The following is a 22,917-nucleotide window of genomic DNA, read 5'->3' on the forward strand; positions in this document are numbered from 1 at the left end:
CAAATACCAAATTATCATGTATACACCTGAAACTAATATAGTGTCATATGTCAGTTACGTTTCAATTAAAAAAAATTTAATTAAACTTTCTGTTAACATTTTGAGGTCAGTCTCCAAACTTAATATTTTAGTATAAATCCTAAAGTATAAATATGAAGCATATTAAAGGTTGATCTTTCAAATTTAAATACAAGCAGGCTTTTTAAAAAATCAAGTAATCATGTGTACACACAAGCACACATTTTCTCAAGACACACATGACCACCTAACTCTCTATGTAGGAGAGAAAAAAGTGACAAGCTCAGAAAATGGAAATTCCATTTACTTGACTATCCTCAGGGTCTTCTAAACCATCAGGCCGACTAAGGTTTCGAGCAGGCTGGCTGCAGACAACATTATCTCCCAGTCCCCAAGAGGGTACTCTCACAGGTGGCCTTTGGATTTCATCTGGGTAAAAAGCACCATCTGCTCCATCTGAAAAAAATGTTTTGCAAGAGAAGGGTAAAAGCTGGTACTAAAATTAGAATTGCTGTGTATAGCCATGACAAACGATATAAAAAAACATTTTAGCGCATCAAAAAAATATCTTTATTTTTAACCCAAGTGACTCAAAATAAGAACTGTATGCAATAAGCAGACACATTATTCACTCATGGCATATCACTTCTGGATGAAGCCAGTTAGTGTTAAACATTAAAACTGCTCATTACAATGTTTCTATTAGAATTGACTATACCAGTAGTTCTCTAATCCCACAAACATATAAACAAAACAAAAACCTCCAAATTCAGCTAACCCCAAACTAAAAATATTGTACTAACCTCTTGTCTCCTGTGTTGCATAAGGATTACCATACTGCAGAACGGGTTGTGTATCTGGTACTGCAGAAACATGACCATTTTGCTCTGAGCATGTGTTGAGCCCCTGTGAGATCTGCTGAGGACTCTGGGAATTCTGACCTTCCATGTTCCCGTCTGCTTGATTTTCTAGAGTCCTTTTAAGTTCCTAAAATTAACAAAAACAAAGGCAAATAGGCAAAGTAATCAAATACTTTATAACAAGGGCAGCATTAAATATTTAGCCAAAATATAACTGTAAAATTATTTCCCTATTACAGTAGTTCCCCCTTATCCAGTTTTTCTTTCTGTGGTTTAGTTACCCATGGTCAACCACTGTCCAAAACATTCAAGAAAAAATTCCGTAAACTATACGTGAGATTTAAATTGCACATGATGAAATCTCACTCCATCCTGTTCTGTACTGCCCAGTACAAGAATCATTTCTTTCCAGCCTATCCACTGCCGCCATTAGTCACTTAGTAGCCGTCTTGGTTATTAGACTGTTACGGTACTGCAGTGCTTGTGTTCAAGTAATCCTTACTTTACTTAATAATGGCTCCAAACTTTACCACAGAAATATGGGTATAGGAAACAACTATCACTATCTATATACTAGAGGCCCGGTGCACGAAATTCGTGCACGGAGGGAGTTTGTCCCTCAGCCCAGCCTGTACCCTCTCCAATATGGGACCCCTCAAGGGATGCCCGACTGCTCATTTAGGCCCGATCCCACCGGTCCCCAAACGGGCAGTCGGACATCCCTCTCACAATCCAGGACTGCTGGCTCCCAACTGCTTGCCTGCCTGCCTTCCTGATTGGCCCTAACCGCTTCTGCCTGCCAGTCTGATCACCCCCTAATCACTCTGCTGCCAGCCTGTTTGCCCCCAACTTCCCTCCTCTGCCGGCCTGGTCACCCCTAACTGCCCTCTCCTGCAGGGTTGATCACCTCCAACTGCCCTCCCTTGCAGGCCTGGTCCTTCTCAACTGCCCTCCCTTGCAGGATGGGTGCCTCCCAACTGCCCTCTCCTGCTGGCCATCTTGTGGTGGCCATCTTGTGTCCACATGGGGGCAGGATCTTTGACCACATGGGGGCAGCTATATTGTGTGGTGCAGTGATCAATCTGCATAGTACTCTTTTATTAGATAGGATAGAGGCCTGGTACAGGGGTGGGGGCCAGCTGGTTTGCCCTGAAGGGTGTCCCGGATCAGGTGGGGGTTCCCCTGGGGCGTGGGGCGGCCTAAGCGAGGGGCATGTGGTGGTTTGCAGGCCGGCCACACCCCCTGGCAACCCAAGCGGAGGCCCTGGTATCTGGAATTTATTTTCCTTCTACAATTGAAAAACTTTGTAGCCTGGAGCGGAGCCAAGCCTGGGTGTTGGGGTTATAATTGAAACTTTGTTGCCTTAAGTGGGTGGGCCCGGCCAGGGTGTGCGGAAAGCTTTGCTTCCCCTGTTGCCGGCGGCAACCCTGGCCTGCTCTCTCAAGCTCCATTCTGCACCATTTCTTTGAATTTGTTTACTTTCTGTAATTGAAACTTTGTAGCTTGAGTGGAGGCTTAGGCCTGGCAATGGCAGGCGGAAAGCTTGGCTTCCTCTGTTACCTAGGAAACCTTGCTCTCTGTGTCTGTAGCCATCTTGGTTTGGGTTAATTTGCATGCTCGCTCTGATTGGATGGTGGGTGTGGCTTGTAGGCGTGGGTGTGTCGGAGGTATGGTCAATTTGCATATTTGTCTATTATTAGGTAGGATATAAAAGCCTAAGTAACCTTTATGACCAAACGACCAGTCGCTATGACGAGCACTGACCACCAGGGGGCAGACACTCAATGCAGGAGTTGCCTCCTGGTGGTCAGTGCGCTCCCACAGCCAACCTCCTGCGGTCCCTCCCCCCAGTCGGCCAGGCCCAGGGACCCCACCCATGCACGAATTCATGCACTGGGCCTCTCATTTTATAATATAGGCTTCAACACTATCCAAAGTTCAGGCATCCACTGGGGTCTTTGAATGTACCCCCCGAGGACAAGTGGAGAGACTACTGTAATTTAAAGTGTACACTTGGAAAGGCTGGTTATAAACTTCTCATAAATGCCTCTTCCACATATAACAAAATCAGAAAGCAGAATAAAGCCTAACAAATTTTAAAAGTAGTTATTAATAATCAAAAGCCAAAAATCCACCCCAGATTGTTCCCCTAGTAAATCCTATCACACAATTAAGAAATTTACTTTTTAAATACTAATTCAGGTGTGTATGGGGGGGGAGGGGGAGGAATACTACATGATGACTTAGTGGGTTTGTCACAAGAAGCAAATTTAGTTTAACATCCAAAAATCAATGTAATTTACCATGTTCACAGGCTTAAGGAATAAAACATATTTCCATAGATGCAGAAGAAATATTTTATAAAATTCAAGTCATTCATGATTTAAAAAATAAAAATCTCAACAAAAATCGATATAAAGGAGTTTCCTTACTCTGATAAAAGACATCTATAAAACCTCTAGTTAACCTTAATGGGGAAAAACGAAATGATCCTACCTATGATCAATATTGGCAAGGTTGTCTGCTCTCACCACTTCTATTCAACACTGTACTGGAGATTCTAATCAGTGGATTAAGGCAGACAGATTGGAAAGGAAGAAGTAATACTATATTCACAGATGTTATGATCATAGAAAATTCTAATGAATCTATTAAAACTAGAAGAATGAGTGAGTTTATTAGCATGATGAGTAGTTTACATGGTCAATATATAAAATCAATTCTATTTCTACATATAAGCAACACACAACTTAAAAAGGAAAATTTTTACAATTCCATTTATATTAGCATCAATAAAATTACTTTGGAATATATTTCATGAAAGATTTGCAAGGCCTATACATTAAAAACAAACATTACTGAGAGAAATTAAAGAGAGCTTCAACAAATAGAAAAATATACCACATCCATGAACAGGAAACTTAATACTTTTAGGCTTTTAATTTTCTACACATCCTACATAATAAAAGGGTAATATGTAAATTACCATCACTCCGCTATGCCCACGACTGGACCAGCGGGAGGCGCAGGGGGCGGGACTCGGGGAGGCCAGGGTGGCTGATTGGGCCGGTGGCGCAAGCTCAGCGTCTGCGCCATGGCTGTGCTGCAGCACAGAAGGGGCCTCTGGGGCAGCGAGCCCACGTCCTGCTGTGGACCATCAAAAGCGGGGAGCGAAAGCAGGGGAGCTGGCTGTCTGTCCGCTCCGGCACCAGCGGATAGACAGCCAGCTCCCCCCGCGATCGAAAGCGGGGATCTGTGTGTCCGCTCCAGCACCAGCGGACCCCCTGCCATCAAAAGTGGGGAGCAGGCTGCTAGCAGTGTCCGCGAAGCATGCTAGGCTTTGCGGGGCAGTGGATATGGCCTGGATGGCAGGTTAGGCCTAGGGGACCCTACACGTACATGGTTTAATCATGTACTGGGCCTCGAGTTGATCTATAGATTCAACGCATTCCCAATCACAAATCCTCTGAGGCATCTGTATAAATTGACAAGCTGATTTCTAAAACATAGTAAAAATTCACAAAGGCCCTGAAATAGCCCCTTTTCTAAAAGTAGAACAAAGTTGGAAGGCAATTTGATTTAAGACTTATTATAAAGCTATATTAATCAAGAGGATATAGTATTGGTATGAAGATAAACGTAGTTCAGGGGTTGGCAAATTTTTTCCATAAAATGTCATATACTAGATATTTTCAGCCTGTAGGACACACAGTCCCTGTGAGAACTATTCAAATCTACCAGGATACCTAAGTGGATGGGCATGGCCATGTGCTAGTATTTAAAATAAAGCTAAAAGTGTAACTACTGAAAGAAAAAATAGAAAATTTTTGAACCTTAAGCTACGGAAAATTTTAAGATAGGACACTTATAGCATGAATCTCTAAGAAAAATATTGCTAAACTGTACTACTTCAAAAGTAGAAGCTATTGCTCTTCAAAATGTATTTTTTAAAAAGGAAAAAGCAAGTCACAAATTAGGAGAATATATTTCCAAAATATATGACAAAGGAATTGTATTTGGAATATATAAAGAACTTTTAAAACAAAATATAACCAAGAAAGAAACAACCAATTAAAAAATAGGTAAAAGATCTGAACAAACACTTCACAAAAGAATATATACGAATACAGATTCTTATATATTCTTACAGAAGAATATATAAAATTCTTATATATTCTTACATAAAAATATAAGCACATGAAAAGATGCTCAACATCACTGGTCATCAGGGAAATTAAAATTAACACCACAATGAGTTAACACTACACACCCACTAGAATGACTAAAATTAAAAACTGACAATACCAAGTGTTGGTGAGGCTATGGAGCAATGGAATGAATGCTCATCCACTGAGGTTAAAATGCAAAATGATACAGCCATACTGAAGAATAATTTGGCTGTTTCTTTAAAACAGACACTTACCATACGAGCCAGGAATTCCTAGGTATCTACTCAAGAAAAATAACTATGTCCACAAAAATTATTGTATGAGAATGTTCATAGCAGCATTATTCATAATAGCAAAGTAATCCAAATGTCCATCAGCTGATAAAAGAATTAATGTCCATGAACTTGTTAATGGTTCAATTCTGCATGCTTGCATTTATATGAAATGCTAGAAAAGGTCAAACTATATGGTAAAAGAAAGCAGATCAATGGTTGTCTGGGACTGGGGTTGCTGGAGGAGTAGATTGCAAATGAGCATGAGGAATTTTGTGCAGTAATGAAAACATCCTATAGTTTGAATGTAATGGTAGTTATAGAACTATGTACTTGCCAAAAATTTATCAAATTGCACGTAAAATGTATTCATTTTATTACATGTAAATTGTACCTCAATAAATCTGTCTTTAAAAAATCAACCACAAATAAGTATTAATAAAGGAAATAAGAATAAAAAATTTCATCTGTAAAGTAAAATTAAGCTGATTTTGTTGACTGTCATTCCTTGGGAATTGAGTTAAGACTCTATGTTAACTAATTTTTATCTATATAAATGTTCTTAAAATGGAATAACTCATCTTTGAGAACAAAACTGGTAAACATAAAAAATGCAAGTCAATTTAGGTGTGAGAAGAAATTCAGGAATTAAAAGTTCCTCCAGATGGCTCAGTTGGTTGGAACGTTGTTCCATACACCAAAAGGTTGGGGGTTCGATTCCCAATCAGGGTGCATACCTAGGTTGCAGGCTCGATCCTCAATTGGGGCATGATTGGAGTGGGAAGCAACTGATAGATGTTCTCTCTCTCCCTCCCCCTCTCCCTCTTTAAAAAAATCAGTAAAAACATACACTTGGGTGAGGATTTTTTTTAAAGTTCCTCCTAAGCACATGAAAAGTACAGAAGACATGTATAACATATTGCAGGATTGGTAAGTGAATGATATGGATAGAGCATAGGATGCATGAAGAATAGGAGAGATGTAGCTAAAAAGACAGGTCGGAGGCCAAATGTGCCAAATCTATGTCATACAGTTTACTACAATGGGCCTAATAGTTCTTGAACAATAACAACACGGTAAAATGGTCTTTGTAAGGTTAATCTAGCAAAGCTATACTGGGCATACCTGAAACTAAAAAGCTGGGGGGCGGGATAGAGCACGACATCAGCCTGACCTCATTTGCTCACCAGTTCCTGCACTAATAACTCTGAGGAACTTATCTTCTCCAAGCCTCAGAGCACAACTGAGAAATGCAGGGTGTGTTTAGAACACAACAGTCCCTCAATAGATGCTCCCTCATCTCCTGCTATGATTCAAAAATCACAAACATGCTATTTATAGTAGCTCAGAATTGTGAATAGAAAAAAAAAGGAGAAAGTAAAAAAATATTTCAAAGATGATTCGAGAAAATAGAAAAAGGGTACAAAAGCAGCAAAAAAGTTAGAGATGATAAAATACTTCTGCAAAAGTTTAGGCAAATTAATTAGAGGAGAATGGTTAAGTTATTCTGTGGGCAAACAATAAACTACTGAAAGGGAGCCAAGGGTCTCATCAAAGACGTCTATGCATGCACTGGTACAGTCAAGCAACTTCACTGAGAGTCCTGACCTAATAAAGGGTTTACTCTAAGTTAATATCCTCTCCTCTGCCATAAAAAATGCCTAAATCCTCTGCAAGTAGGATGCAGGGTAAGAAAAGGACCAGTAATAAGCAGCTTGGACTTCTCATGGGGGAAACTGGAGGCGGGATAAAGAGACATGGCCAAAATAGTTATGGTTAGGTTGTTTGGCAAATTTGAAGTCTCAACTCTTGACTTTAAGATTCTTAAATTTGCATTCACAACACCCCTGCCTCCAAAGGGTCCATGTTTAGAATTCAGGAGATCCATGAACTTAGAAGGGAGGGAAAATTTATATAATTTCACTAACTTCTGACTGACATTCAGCATTTTCTTTATGAATGTAGGCAAATACACACACACACACACACACAGCAATAGTTGCTGTACCTTTAACTCTGTCACCTACAGAAGTCACAAATATATCCATTTTATATGTCACTGCAGCTGTCTCAAAACAGCCATTATATTCATCACTACTTTGAAATTATGGTAAATAGACATGCTAAACCTTATTTAACATTTTAATAAGCAAGCACATATACTCATATTACAAATTTTAAAATATTTTGATAACTATTTCTTATAATTTATTTCTTTTGTGGTTCTATATATTTTGCTTTATTCATTTAAAAATATTTTCTGAAAATAGACTTCACCAGACTATCAAAATACCCTTGGAACAAAACTGGTCAAGAGCCCATGTGGGCCCTAGCTGATTTGGCTCAGTGGATAGAGCGTCAGCCTGCGGACTGAAGAGCCCCTGGTTCAATTCCAGACAAGGGCACATGTCTGGGTTGCGGGCTCGATCCCCAGTAGGGGGCGTGCAGGAGGCAGCTGATCAATGATACTCTCTCATTGATGTTTCTCTCTCTCTCTCCCCCTCCCTTCTTCTCTGAAATCAATAAAAAGTATTTTTACAAAAAGCCTCAGAGGGCTACTGAGAAATGCAGGGACCTCCTCCCCTATTTAAAAGACAATCATTAACCTGAGTGTAGCTATCTTACCTGAGCAAAACAATATTAACTGCTGATTTGCAATTCTCCTAAAATAAAAAGCCTCCACAATTTAAGAAATAGATTTTGTTAGAAGTCCTCTTTGACAATTCCAGTTCCAGGGAACACAAGTTTGCTTTGTTGGTTTTCCTTTGCTAGAAAGAGTACCTAAATCCTTTTTTTTTTTTTCTTCAGGGCCCCAAAATGTCTCACAGTAGCCTTGGTTTTACAAATTACACTCCAACTGTGAAATAGAAGGAATAATGTATTGCTCTTATCTGCCACATGTGATGCTATGAGAGTAAGGGAGAACAGACATTAAATGTTTTGAATTACTTTCAACTCTGAACAAGTTGTTCAAGGTATAAAATCCTCATAATTTTTTTTTATCACTTCCAGGCAGCCTCTAAATTATAGCAAAAAAAAGGTTAACAAATGATAGTCTATATTATTTTTATAAGATCAGTTCTTTGGGGTCATTATTTAATCATCATGCTATTATTGCATTTCAATAGAAATGCCGTATTTCTACTAATCTATAATAATAAAGGTGTAATATGCTAATTAGACCAGACAGCCGAATGACCTTCCAGACATCCTTCTGGACAAAGCCGAGGCTGCAAGGGCCAAGGCAAGCCACCGCGCTGCAAGGGCCAATCCCCTTGCACAAATTTCGTGCATCGGGCCTCTAATGATTCATACTAATAAGTGTGTGTGTGTGTGTGTGTGTGTGTGTGTGTGTGTATTAAGAGGCCCAGTGCATGAATTCGTGCATGGGTGGGGGTCCGGCCAGCCTGGCCAGGGGTAGGGGAGATGGGCAGTTGGCCAGCCTGCCTGTTGGTCGAACTCCTGGTTGAGGGGACAATTTGCATATTAGCCTTTTATTATATAGGATATACACTGAGTGACCAGATTATTATGCATTCAGAGATCATAATATCTGGCCACTCAGTGTATAAAATGCTTCCATTCTCAGATAGAAAGTAGGTCATATGGAAATATAAAAATGATGATTCAGAAAAATCACTTATCTGGTATCTGGTATTAAGGAACATTTGAAAAAATTTTAATTTAATATTTTTTCATTTTAATTTTTTTATCTGGCAGCAGTTAATAGAATATATCCCAATATTTTTACCATTATTTGCCATTTGCCTTTTGCTTTATTATTTTCTTCACTCTTCCCTTTTCAAATTTCTAGTAAAGGGTTTTATGCAGAATAGCTGAAATAGAATGAAGACACAAAAATGGCAAATAATTCTAAATATTGATTTTGGAGTGACATGAAAAGATAAGATACCTTTAACTATTAAGTTTATAAGTAAATTTAAAATGATAGGGTTTTCAATCGTAAGAGATACACTAAATCATTTCTTACTATTAAAATTTATTTTTGAAATATAAATATTTATATACTAGGGAGCTAGTTAATTTTAAAATAAACTAGAATGAGTTCCTTTATGTTCAATAAATATTTCATAATGAGCATCTACTATGTGGCTACTAAAGTACTGTTCTTGGGATTTGGAAATAACAAAAATAGACAAAAATTCCTGCCCATATGAAGCTTATATTCTAGAGTAGTAAGATGGACAATTAAAAAAATAAAATACATATGCTATTAAATGGTGATAAATCCATGTTTTTCATTTACCTATTCAACTAATGCTTAATTATCACTTGGTTCATTCTAGGCACTCTGCCTGGGTCTGTTTTCAATGCTGAACAAAAAGGACTTAGTCCTAACTTTGTAAAGAATTGGGGTAAAGGTGAGGGTTCTGAGAAAAACTTGGGAAGAAGACAAAATAAGCAAGGCCTTGGAATAGCACATAGAAATTATTTTTAAAACCATCTTTTGAAGTAATATAACACTATAGTGTCACCAGCAAGAAAATCATGGGTAACATATGAAGACAGCAGATAGAAAGTAAGCTGGCCCTACTCTGATGCATTTTATAGGGTGGGGTATTAACTGACAATAAAACTGCTGATTCCAGTACATTTCTTATAAAAAACGTTTTTATAAGCAAATGCTGTAAATTATGTTTGCCCAATTTATTTGTTTATTCATTCAACAAATATTTAACTTCAAATAAATAAACACAATTCCTGTCTTCATGGACCTTACAATTAAGCAGAAGAGGAGGCAGATGTTAGATAAATAAGCACATAAGTATTAATTTCAAATTATAATTAAGTCCTATGAAATAAAAATACAGGTCTCAGGTATAAGTTTAATAGAGGCACTTAAGCCCAGCTGGTGTGCTCAGTGGTTGAGTATTGTCCCATGAACCAAGAGGTCACAGGTTCATTTTCCAGTCAGGGCACATGCCTGTGTTGCAGGCTTGATCCCCTACAGGAGGCAGCCGATTGATGATGCTTCTCTCATCAATATTTCTATCTCTCTATCCCTTTCTCTTCCTCTCTCTCTTAAAAATCATTGAAAACATATTTAAAAAAAGAGGCACTTAATTTAGACTGGGAGATCAAAGAAGGCCTCTCTGAAAGAGTCATTTAATCTGGAACAACTTAAGGGTAAGTCAAGAGTGGTAGGAATAGTTAAGTAATGAGAGAAATAATACGAATTCTGGGATATACTTGAAAAAAATATCACTGGGGAAAGGAGGGAAGGGTATTATGGTTGGATAAATAAAATAAGATGGCCCAAAGTAACAATTACTGATGATGGGTGAGAAGTTCAACAGAATTTATTATTCTCTCTATACTCATATATGCTTAAACTCTTCTTAAAAAAAAAAAAAGTTTCAATAAAGTAAAGAATTATAGACAAGACTATTCCTGGCAAAGAACATGAATGAGGGCCCTGAGACAAGAAAGCAATTGGAGAGTTATAAGGCCTGGGTGACTAGAACAGTTTTCATGGTGTGGGACCACAACAGAGCACCAAGTACTTTTTAGAAATGCAAATCTCAAACTCCACCCCAGACCTACTAAATCAGAAACTCTGGGAATGGGAGCCAGAAATCAGTGTTTTAATAGCAATACAAGTGGTTTTGATGCAAGTTCAAATTTGAGAACTACTAAGAGACTCTACATAGAGGTAGTGAAACAGGAAATTATGGCTTATGGTGGAACTAGAGATAAATAGAAGCCAGTCATATAAAATATTAGAGGCTATGTTATAAATTTTGGCCTGTATTCTAATTGATTGGGAAGGTCATTAGAAGTGGTCAACTTTATACTTTTAAAGGTTACACTGCCTATGGTTTAAATAACTTTTTACCTGAGTCAAAAACAAAGGTATGGAAGATGGCAGTGTAGGACGTGTGGTCCCCAGTCCAATAGTCCCAAGTAACTTAATCCTGACAACAATCACTTCAGTGAGTGTGGAAGTAGATCTACACCTATGAGATGACTGAGTCCCAACTGATACCCTGACTATTGCAGTCTTGTGTGAGATCTAAAGCCAGAGGACCCAGCTAAGCCACACTAACAGAACGTGAGATTACAAATGTTTTAAGTCAGTGATTTTCAACCAGTGTGCTGCAAGAATTTTTAAAACATGCAATACTTGACTATTTAGTCAAGGGCACCGACTTTTCCCTTAGACCAGTGATGGCGAACCTATGACACGTGTGTCAGCACTGACACATGTGGCCATTTCTGATGACACGTGGCCGCTAAGGCAGCCGCATGCCGAGGATGAAACATTTGCTGCTCCTGAGGATGAAACATTTGCAAAATAATGTTTTTTCCTCAAAGTGACATACTACCCGAGTTATGCTCAGTTTTTTGGCGAAGTTTGACACACCAAGCTCAAAAGGTTGCCCATCAATCACTGCCTTAGACTGTCAAATCCTATAAATCCTATATAATAAAAGGCTAATATGCAAATCGACCAAACCAAGGAAGGACCGGTCGCTATGACATGCACTGACCACCAGGGGGCAGATGCGCAATGCAGGAGTTGCCCCCTAGTGGTCAGTGCGCTCCCACAGGGGGAGCACCACTCAGCCAGAAGCTGGGCTTGCCAGTGGGCTCATGGCTGGTGAGTGCAGCAGCAGTGGTGGCAGCCTCTCCTGCCTCCGCAGCAGGCGGACATCCTCCAAAGGGTCTCTGACTGAGAGAGGGTGCAGGCCGGGCTGAGCACCCTCTCCCCTCCCCCCATGCATGAATTTCATGCACCAGGCCTCTAGTAAAAAAAAATAACAGCCAACACAACAATGCCATCCGATGTGAAAAATTATACCTATTTTGTAGTCAAATCGGCAAAAAATATATTTTTTTGTTGTGACACATAATATTTAGTTATTAGTTTATGTCTACCATGAGATGAAAAAGATTGAAAGTCTCTGTTTGAAGCCACTAAGTTTTTGGGCAATTTGTTAACATCATATAGTTAATACAATCATTATATTACTTTCCATGTGTGATTTTAGCCATTTATACCACAACAAAATTTATAAATGGTTATAACCATTTAGGACTGTCTCTCTTTCAAAATCATGTATGAAACTTTAAAATATATATATAAAATATGTAAAATACAACATATATATTTTATGTATATTTTATATATGAAATATGTATGTAAAATATATAAAAATAAAGTGTCGTAATTGCTTCTAGCATTATCTCTAAGCACAATATATACTTAAAAGTTAGGTTTCTTACTAACAATCATGGAAGTGAGACAGCAGAGACCACCTGCACCTGGGATCCCAAGGATACAGATGGCCAGAAGACACACCAGATAAGCCAACCACAAGAATGTCACCACCCCTCCACTCCCTGCTCAAAAATAATGGCAGAATTTTATCTTCCAACTGCTTGCTTCTCCTACCCTAACATGGAAAATTCCACAAGCCCGTCTTTTCATGAAAGCCTGCTTTGTCCCCAGCTTATAAAAGCAGCCACACAGAGCCAGCCCCAGAGCCAGTTCATGGCCTTCCTTTCTTCTGTGCTGCCACCCTTGTACTTGAGAATAATCTTAATAAATCTGTCTGGAAATTTCTCTAGAGCCTCCTCTTGATTTCTCTTGGGGAACCAAAGAACCCGAATGCTAGTAACCAAAGTAAATACGTATTTCAAAAAGCTGTCTTAAGCATTTGAATATACATATCCAACTTACCACATCTGATTCGATCATCATTTTAAATTTACAATACAGCTGACCAAAACTTATGCCAAAAATAAAAGTTTTCTTACTCTTCATTTGTGTTCCTATTGCTTTAATTATCTTTAATCCACTATTTAATTACAACAGTCTCTTTTTAACCCACTTGCCATTTTCTGTTACCACACACTGAAAGTGAAAGAGAGGGAGAAAGGAGAGGGAGGGGGAGAGAAAACTAATGCCAAGTAACTCAGGAACACAATATACTGAGAGCCTAGTGGACAAAAAACAAAACAAAAAACTGCCAACAATCTTGAATTCTATTTTTACTAGGTTTCCTTCTCATAGTGGTATGGTGCAAGCAATTCTGAAACTATTTTACATGGATTACTGGATTTAGCAAATAAATAGATATGTTGACATTGTTCGGCACCAGGATTCTCACTGTGGATGAGGTGTACAAATAGCAATCTAGGAAGGCAAGGAAGAACCCTGTGAACCTGGACTGTAACTCATATCTAAAATGTAAATGTTTCCTAGTTCTGTCCACTAAAAGAATCTAGAAGCAATAAACACCAGTAAAAAAGTGCACACCTAGGCCATTGTTTTGATTTCTAACTACCATTTCTCATTAGTAAAGAATCACACACAATTCCTTGAGGAAATAACTGCTTTCAGAGTGAAACCAGAGCTTTTTTCTTATAAAATAATGGCCAATCCAAAGATGAGGTAAGAAATGTACAAGATGAGCTAGACCAGTGGTCAGCAAACTCATTAGTCAACAGAGCCAAATATCAACAGTACAACGATTGAAATTTCTTTTGAGAGCCAAATTTTTTAAACTTAAACTTCTTCTAACGCCACTTCTTCAAAACAGACTCGCCCAGGCCGTGGTATTTTGTGGAAGAGCCACACTCAAGGGGCCAAAGAGCCGCATGTGGCTCGCGAGCCGCAGTTTGCTGACCACGGAGCTAGACTATCTTGCAGTGCTGAAAAGAAATGAAGTGCTACAAAAAACCCAGCATTCTTTTGATACCTAGACATCAGAAAACAGTTTGAAGGTGCTCTTCCTACCAAATCTAGGACTATGTGAACATCAAATTAAGAACAGTAACAAATTCTAATCCACTAACTAAAAAGAGTTTAAACTGATGATTATCAGGTAGGAAAGCAGGAAGGTAGGTACACAGACAGAGAGGGACAGACACAGGCACTCAAAAAAAATTAAAAAGACATATATGTATACGTACACACATATACAGATTTTGATATAAAAAAATCAATTTGGTTTTTGTCTCCAATTCCTGGCACAAGTCCTAAAACTCTTGGAATTTACTGAATCATAAGAGTGTCTTTTCATAACAAATCCTTTTAAACTTTAGACCATCCTGAATTCATGCAAACAAGATGACTACTGGTGGACCCTCAGATAGATTCAGAGGAGGGGCTGGTCACCAGAAGGACTAAGCTTATTACAGAGAGCTAGAAAATTTTAGCACTCACCAGGAATGGGAGGGAGGGTGAAGACGGAGTTAAATTATTTTGCCAATGATTTAATCATACTTGTGTACTGAGACGCCATATTAAAAGCATTTACACTAGGTTTGGGGAGCTTCCAGTTGATGAATACATCATTGTGCTAAGAGTGCCACATGGCTGAAAAGAGCATGAAAGCTCTGCAGCTCTCTACCCTCACCTTGCTCTATGCGCTTCTCTTCCACTTGGCTGTTTCTGAGTTGTACCCTTTACAATACAACTTTGTAATAATCATAAGTAGTATTTTCCTGAGTTCTGTGATTCATTCTAGCAAAATATCGAAGGGGGAGCAAGGAGCACATGGGCTGAACCCTTAACTTGGTCTGCAATAACTTGAATAGTTGGTGTCAAAGATGAACTGAAATGTAGTCCATCCAAGTTGACTGATGTCAGAGAATTGTTGCTGGAACATAAATGAGGGCAAAGGAAGGTTCTTCCTTGCTATAGAATGCCAAGGGACACACAGGGAGGAAAGTGATGGATTTGAAAAATCTAATTTTGCAACTATCACAGTAATGTCATCCAACCTTGAGGTCTATCTAGCACTTTTGAGTGGTGTTTTGTTTTCTTTATCACGAACCATTTTGGAATATTATCATTGGTCACTTAAACTACGGATTGGTTCACTGAATTATGAAGATCTTCCAAATGCTAACACATTTCACTAAATAGTTATTTAACATCAGTTTTAATATTACCAATCTCATTAGGAAAGTCTGTAAACCATGGGAAGTATCGAGCTTATGATAGCAGATATAAGGTTCCCAAAATTCTAGTTTTGCTCAAAAGATTGAATTTTATCTTTGACACAAATACTATCAACTTTTTTCCCTTAAAGTACCAGGTTCACTCATTTCTTTTCAAGTAATGTCTGCCAAATAACCCAGTCTGAAAAAACAAATTCTGTCTATTAGTTATTCTTTAAAATAGAAATTATATGCCATGAAAGAGGCTAGTTCAGCCTACAACTCCAACAATTGCCCAAGTGCTTTACCTTAAAATAACCATTGTACTTCATTAGGCAACGAAGTGCTTTGGGGGTATTTCCCATTTCATCACACAGAATATTAAAAAGATGTATACCCCAGGATCAAACTTCAATAAAACTATTTTACTGTTTCATCATCTTAAAATGAAAGCACTTTTTTTTTTAAGCTGTGAATGCATGGTTGGGATGACTACAGTAACTATTAATGCCACTGCCTTGGCATAAATTAATATGTCAGCAGTTTCCCACCACTACTTTTGCACACAGTGGGGGTGAGGGTGCGAGGGGTTGAGAAAATAATATTGTAGTATTATAAAAGGAGTTTTATCTTCATAGACTTCTAAAAGGAAATGGGAACACCTCTCCCCCCCCCGCCCAAAGGACCACAAACAAGCATTTTTTACAATACAAAGGTATGCTCTGATTGAATGTTAGGTCATGCTATAAATCATTTAACAACTTCTAAAGCATTTCCTATTACAAAAGAAAACCAGATGAATACATTATATATACTTTAAAATTTCTTTACTGTTTTCCTAAATTTGAACATTGTAAAATCTGTTTTATTGTTAAATATAAAGACTAAGCTAAGTTTCAACACTTAAGCATTTTCTCAAATTATGAGGTAAAATGTTTTAAAATACTTAAAAACATTTTCCATCTTTATTCATTAAACAATTTTTTTAAAAAACCACCCTCACATGAACTATAAAACTGTCTCTTCATAAAGCTGTATTACATACAAAACATTTTTTAAAGAGCATTGTTCAATACCTTCTCCCTGGAGAGGTTTGCCAAATGTGAAGTTAGACCATTTATTTCTTTGTCTTTCTCTGCCAATTGAAGCTGAATAAAGAAAAAAATTGAAATTAATTTTTTCATTATCTACTCTCTCCTTAAACTTCAAGAAATATTATACCTTTATGTCAAAATATGCTATTACCATATCCATATGTTTTCCTTGGCTCTTATTTTTTACATCTGTGAATTCCTTGTCATTACTGACCAATTTCCCCTACTCTTAAAACTTCTCTCCTGTTTATATGAAATTGCACCAACATTCTCATCCTCTCATGCTCTGTGTGTCCACTTCTTCACAATTACAAATATGGTATTCCCCGTATTCCCCAAAGTATCTTCTTTGGCTTCTCCTCTCTGAAAACTCCCTTTCTTCTTTCTATGCTTTCAACTATCACCCTCCAGGGAATAAATCACAAGTATTAACTCATGTGCCACACTCTTTCTTAAGCTCCAAATCTGCCTTTTTAATTGATGGTTAGACAAGTTTCACTGCTATCTTTCTGCCCTACAAGGGCAAAATGTCTCAAATCTACTTTTCTATTTTTTTGTTTGTTTGTTTGTTCATTGATATTATCAATCTCAGAACCTACTGTGATTGAAGCTAGGAAATTATGTTAGAATGCTTCTCCCTTCACCTCTTCCCTCCCCAAAAGTTTCAGTTTCTCATTTATTTATTCATTCATTCAACCACCCATTGTTCATCTACCACAGCATAAACATTATAGATACAAATACAAATAAGATTACTCTTCAGTAGTTTTTCCCATAAGAATGTCTTCCAAAGGTTTCCTTGATAAACTCATGTCCTATTCAATGGTAAGTGACCAAGGAAGGTAGCAATTCATTCTAAGAATATCTCTACCTCATTTTCTTGCCTTCAAAAACCCTTCCCACGTATAAATACTCTCTGTACTACCAAATTGTTTTCAAAAAGACCCCCTCTAGTTGGGTCCATTTTCTCCTACAAAAGTCTGAGCAGCAAAATGCACCCAAATTTGGTTTTGACCTGTCTTTTAAGTCTCATCTACTCCACTACAGTTCCCAGATGATGCTCTCCACTTCTGACCTCCAAACTTATACTAGAGGCCCAGTGCACAGGATTCGTGCACTGGTGGGGGGCGTGGCTTGCGGGGATCGCCCGCTGTGGGAGCATCGCTCATGCCAGTCAGCTGAGTGGCTGTGGACGCGCCCTCTGAGCGGCTGCTCCCTGGTCCGGCATCATCCGTGGAGCCAGAGCACTTGCCTCTCCAGGGGACCCCGTCAGGGCCAGGCCCAGGCCCAGGGACAATAGCACTGAGAGGCGGTGAAGTAGGCCTCAGTCCCATAGCGGCCATGAACCTGCCTCCCAGCCTCCGGGGTCAGCTCTGCGAGCCTGGAGGCAGTGCTTCGAGGCCTGTGGGCACCCAGAGGCAGCGGCAGGGAGCAAGGAGGAGGAGGATGGGGGGTGAGGAGGCAACGATCCCAGCCCAGGTTCCTGCCCATGGCCCGGGGTTCACAGAGGGAGCAGCACTCATCCCGGTCAAGTGGCGCTCCTACTGTGGTAGTGTACTGACCACAAGGGGGCAGCTCCTGCGGTGAACATCTGCTCTCTGGTGGTCAGTGAGCGTCATAGCTACTGGTCAACCAGTCATTCTGCCATTCGGTCGCTGGGCTTTTATTATATAGGAATAACAACGCTTATCTGTTGGCTTAGAATGCCGTGGCTTTCTTTTCCTAGCTCTGCTTCTTCTCCCCTCCACCTGGGTCTTACAAAGGTCTGGTTTCTCCATAATGTCTAACCCTTAATTCGAAACAGTCCTAAAGAACTCTGACTCATTCATCACAGTTTGCCTTGTCTGGTATGAGTGCTTGTCTGTAAACAGTGAAAAATAAGGGAAAGGGCATTAAACAAAAAGCTAAGCACCTTTACCAGCTGTTGTAACCTTAAATATGTTGCTTAATCTTGAGGCTCGTTTTTATCATTAATAAAGTAAAAAATATTTAGCTCCCCATTGTTTGACAGATGATTACCTAGGCTATGAATGTGAATATCACCATTAACTTCTAACAATCCCTACTAGTTCACAAACTCCTTAAGAATAGCATTGTAGCTTACTTTATGAAAGATCACCCGACTAATAGCTAATATATTCCTTTATACATAATTGGCTTCAGTAAGTCTTTACCAAATCATTTTTTGTCAATCTTCAAAAATAAAATTTCATATAAATTCAGTATTCACCTTTATAAGTAGTAAGTGAAGTTGCCAGCCATTGAAAATATCCACAAGAATTTCAGAAACAGTAATATCATGAAACAAAAGTTTCAAAATTTCATTGACAGAAGATAATAAAAGGACCACCAGTAAAGTTACTTTGACTGTAATGTGCCACCTGCTCCAGTCCCCATGGGGGAAACATAAAGAAATTCTTGGTGTCACTAAGAATATTACATTTAAAAATTAAATTATAGGTACAGTTATGCCATAGTGAAGTTAAATAATTTAGAACTTCCTTTATTTATTCACACACAAAAATATGCCAAACCATCCTATATAATAAAAGCCTAATACGCTAAGTGCCCGGTTGTCTGGTTGTCCATTCAACCAATCAAAGTGTAATATGCTAATGATGTGCTAAGACCACTCAACCGCTCGCTATGACGTGCACTGACCACCAGGGAGCAGAGTCAACCAGTCACTATGACATGCTCCAACAGGTAGGTTAGCTTGCTGCTGTGGTCCGGCTGATTGGGACTGAGCGAGATGGGCCGGACATGCCCACATGCCCTGGAGCCCTCCCGCAGTCCCTTCCTAGCTGGCCAACCTCCTGCGTCCCTCCCCAGTCCCGATCATGCACCGGTGGGGTCACTCAGCCTAGCGTGCGCCCTCTTGCAATTTAGGACCCCTTGGGGGATGTCCGAGAGCCGGTTTGGGCCCAATCCCACAGGCCAGGCCAAGGGACCCCACTGGTGCACAATTTCGTGCACCAGGCCTCTAGTACATACATATATATCTTAGAATATGTAAGATTACACTTTATTCCTTAGAAAAATACCTTTTTCCTTATTAATTAGCTATACAGCCTGCTAATTTTTTTCCCCTAACATTCTTACAAATATCATTTACCATTCAGGCTTGTTTGTTGGCTTATGTTACACTGGCAAAAATGTATTCTACAGTATTTCACTTACAATCACATTTTGGTGCTAAATTAAAAATTCTTACATAAATTTGAAAAATTACTGATTGTATATTACACTCCCACAAAAATGCCAATGTCCTAAAATAATTTTTAACATATGTATTTCTTTTTAAGTGAACCAGAGACTAAGGAAATGATCACTTTTCTATCTTTAGGTACTAAGCATAATTAAGAGATATAATTTTAATAACCACCTGAATCCACACAGAATTAAAGCCACAATGGCAATAAATAATGGGTATCTATTTTCTCGGTTCATAGTTACTGAACTATATGCAACATAATTAAATTCCCAGTACATTTTTATTTATACACGAAAATACTATCCCAATGATTCGTATTAAAAATGTGCATTAAAAAAATATACATTCGGCCCTGGCTGGTTTGTTCAGTGGTTAGTGTGTCAGCCCTCGAACATAAGGATCTCAGGTTTGACTCCTAGTCAAGGGCACGTACCTCAGTTGCAGGCTCAATCCCCGGTAATCAATGGAAAAAGTATCCTCAAGTGAGGATTATAAAACAAAAAAAGTGCATTCGATTGATAAAAATTATAGATAACACATTTTTCAAAGTACCAGCAACTATGCCTCAAAGTTATACAAACACTAAACTTACTCTGTAGTTGTCCTCTACTTCAGCTAGTTCTAGTTTTACATTTTCAGCAATTTTTACTTGTTCTTTCCATTTCAGCTCCATTTTTGCAAGTTCATCAGCATATTTACTGCACTTTGTTTTCTCATCCTAAATGAAATTAGTAAGTTACCAAAAGATTTTAAATCCATATAGAGCCAATATCTACACACAAACATACTAAGGTACAATGGAGAGAAAAGGAGACTTATGTAATATATTAAACAATAAAGAACTTAAATTTTAAAAAAAACATACTAAAGTATACACTAAATGTACATTGTAACACTGTTGTAACAGTATAAAAATTGAAATAACCGAATGTCTGTCAGTGGAAGATTGAATAAATCATTTTATATGCACATAATGGAATTAACAAAGAAAAATGTCAAGATTCATTAACTGAAAATATCAAGTTTCAAAAATAAAATACATAGTGTAATCCTATCTTTGTTTTAAAAGTTGTTTAACAATTTTATATGATGTCTATGTAGTACTGTATAGAAAAGTATAAAACAAATTATTAATAGCTCTTATCGCTGGGGATCAGGGTCATGATGGTACTTTTTACCATCTTTATTCTTTATTTCTATAATACCATAATATTTCACAATAACCATGAATTACTTTTGTAAAAGGAGGTAATAAAAATCAGATACTTTTTGTGCCATTGTTTCCAGACATTGATAAATAAAACTCTGGGATTTCCGGACCAAGACAACTTCTAGGTTGACTTGTCATACACTGCTCTACTCTAGAACTCACACGTTAAAAGGGAGGAGTTACAAACACGACAAAAAGGTAAAGTGGCCAACTTCATGTTAAAGATTTTTGTTCAAGGTGAAAGTTTTAAAATATGCTTTGAGCAAGTCAATGGAGAAAACAAGTCTTTTCATCAAAGAATGCTGAATCAACTGAATAACCATACTATACATACCATGCCTCACACTATACACAAAAATAAACTTAAAATGGCTAATACATCTGTATGTAAAACGTAAGACTATAAAATTCCTAGAAGACAAGGTTCTAGAAAATATAAGTTAAATTAGGTAAATGTTTTAGAACATAAAAATAAAACATTAAAAAAAGTTTTTGATACTCTATACTTCATCAAAATTAAAACTTTTTCTAAAAATACCATTAAGGAAATGAAAAGGCAAGCTACAGACTGGATAAAATAATTACTACACATATATGAGACAAAGTACTTATTGCCAGAATAAAGAACACAAACTCAATAAGATGAATAACCCTATTTTTAAAATAGTAAAGATTTGAACTCTTGCAATAAAAAGGAGTTAAGAACCAATATAAGCAACAACATGCATAAGTCTCAAAAAATTATGCTGAAAGAGGACAGAAAACAGAGTACAAACCATATGATTCTATTTATAGAAACTGTACAAACAGTACACTAATCTATAGTGACAGAAAGCAAGCCAATAGTTTCCCAGAGATGGGGACAGAGGGAGAGATGAGTTGTGAACAGACACACACACACAAAAAAAAAAAACACCCTGACATTGTACGTTTCACAACGATATAGGCAAAAGTGATCAAATTGCAGACTTTAAATATGTGCAGTTTATTGGATTTCAATTGCACTTCAACACAGTTGTAAAAGAAAATAATGTACCTTGAGGAAGGTTTTAGTTTCAATGGAACAATCTATCTTCCTTTCAATAGAACATGATGAATTTTTAATATTCCTCCAGAATTGTTTTATACTTAATGAATAATTTAGTCACTTATTACAAACAACTACTTTGAACTCTAGCATAAACTGTACTAATCAACACTTCCACAGAAAGAAAGATCATATGAAGCAACACATTCAGTTTAAAATCTGGTTTAAAAAATCACATTAATATTATTTACAAGGCAGTAGCATAAAATATTTAAATTACTCTAGTAACCTTGAGCTAATATATGAACTTTTCCAGCTCTAAAAAATTATCCCTCTCCTCTCCACATACACAAAGAAACAGACACAAAAAAATATTTAAACAAAAATTACATACACAAAATAGCTTTTCCTCCTTCTCCAAATCAGATATAAATGAGAAGCATTTTTCCTTTGTCCTTTACACACTCTAGAAGTGAATGCTTCCAAGACAGTTACAAAACTGAAATATTTTAATAATAGTTTAAAATCATCAAAATAAGTAACACTGTAAGGGCAACAACTCATTTGATTAATGTTCCCTTTTCCACTTTGCAAATCTGGTCATTTTAAGATTTGGTAGAAATCTTTACTATTATTACAGTAAGTGTAAAAGGAGCACTTCTCTTTTATAAAGTTCAATGTATCCTGATAATAAGACAAACAATTAATATCCAACCTCAATTCAATATCAAGAGAAGTACCTTAAGTGAACAAAACTAATTTTAGGACCATGATATTACATACACTACATGAAAAGGCACACACAACAATGCCCTCTCAACAGCTAAACCAAACACCAGTACATGTGTACCTGCTGTATAAAAAAGAAACCCTAGGACGCCCATCAATTAAAACAATAAAGGTAACCTAAGCCATTACATTTGATAAATATATCTTTCACTTACAAGGTAGCTAACTTACCTGCAAGAGTTGTTTACATTTATTATACTTTTCTGTTTTGTCAGCAATTTCTTTGGTCATTTCACAGACTTGCCCTTTTGTTACAATGTCAAAATCTGTCTCGGCTATAACAAGGCAGAAAATAAGGTCATTAAAAATTAGTTTTCTCTTTATATTATTTTCCTGTTCAGAATAACTTAGA

At 37.7% G+C, this 22,917-nt stretch overlaps 1 protein-coding gene across 6 annotated transcripts in view; it reads right to left on the reverse strand.

The window, feature by feature from the left end:
* The window catches only part of TAX1BP1 (Tax1 binding protein 1), a 65,002-nt gene that overhangs the window by 5,898 nt on the left and 36,187 nt on the right, over positions 1-22,917 (reverse strand). For 5 of the 6 annotated variants that reach the window (XM_054726092.1, XM_054726091.1, XM_054726090.1 and 2 more), the window contains 5 exons: positions 22,737-22,840; positions 20,132-20,257; positions 16,308-16,379; positions 822-1,005; positions 326-474 (listed from right to left, as the gene is read on the reverse strand). In XM_054726092.1, coding sequence (XP_054582067.1) covers positions 326-474; positions 822-1,005; positions 16,308-16,379; positions 20,132-20,257; positions 22,737-22,840 — 635 coding nt within the window. The remainder of the gene's footprint in view (positions 1-325; positions 475-821; positions 1,006-16,307; positions 16,380-20,131; positions 20,258-22,736; positions 22,841-22,917) is intronic. The other variant, XM_054726094.1, reaches the window with a different exon arrangement.

This window comes from Eptesicus fuscus, chromosome 14 (genome assembly GCF_027574615.1).
Source record: "Eptesicus fuscus isolate TK198812 chromosome 14, DD_ASM_mEF_20220401, whole genome shotgun sequence".
NCBI classification, from domain to species: Eukaryota; Metazoa; Chordata; class Mammalia; order Chiroptera; family Vespertilionidae; genus Eptesicus; species Eptesicus fuscus.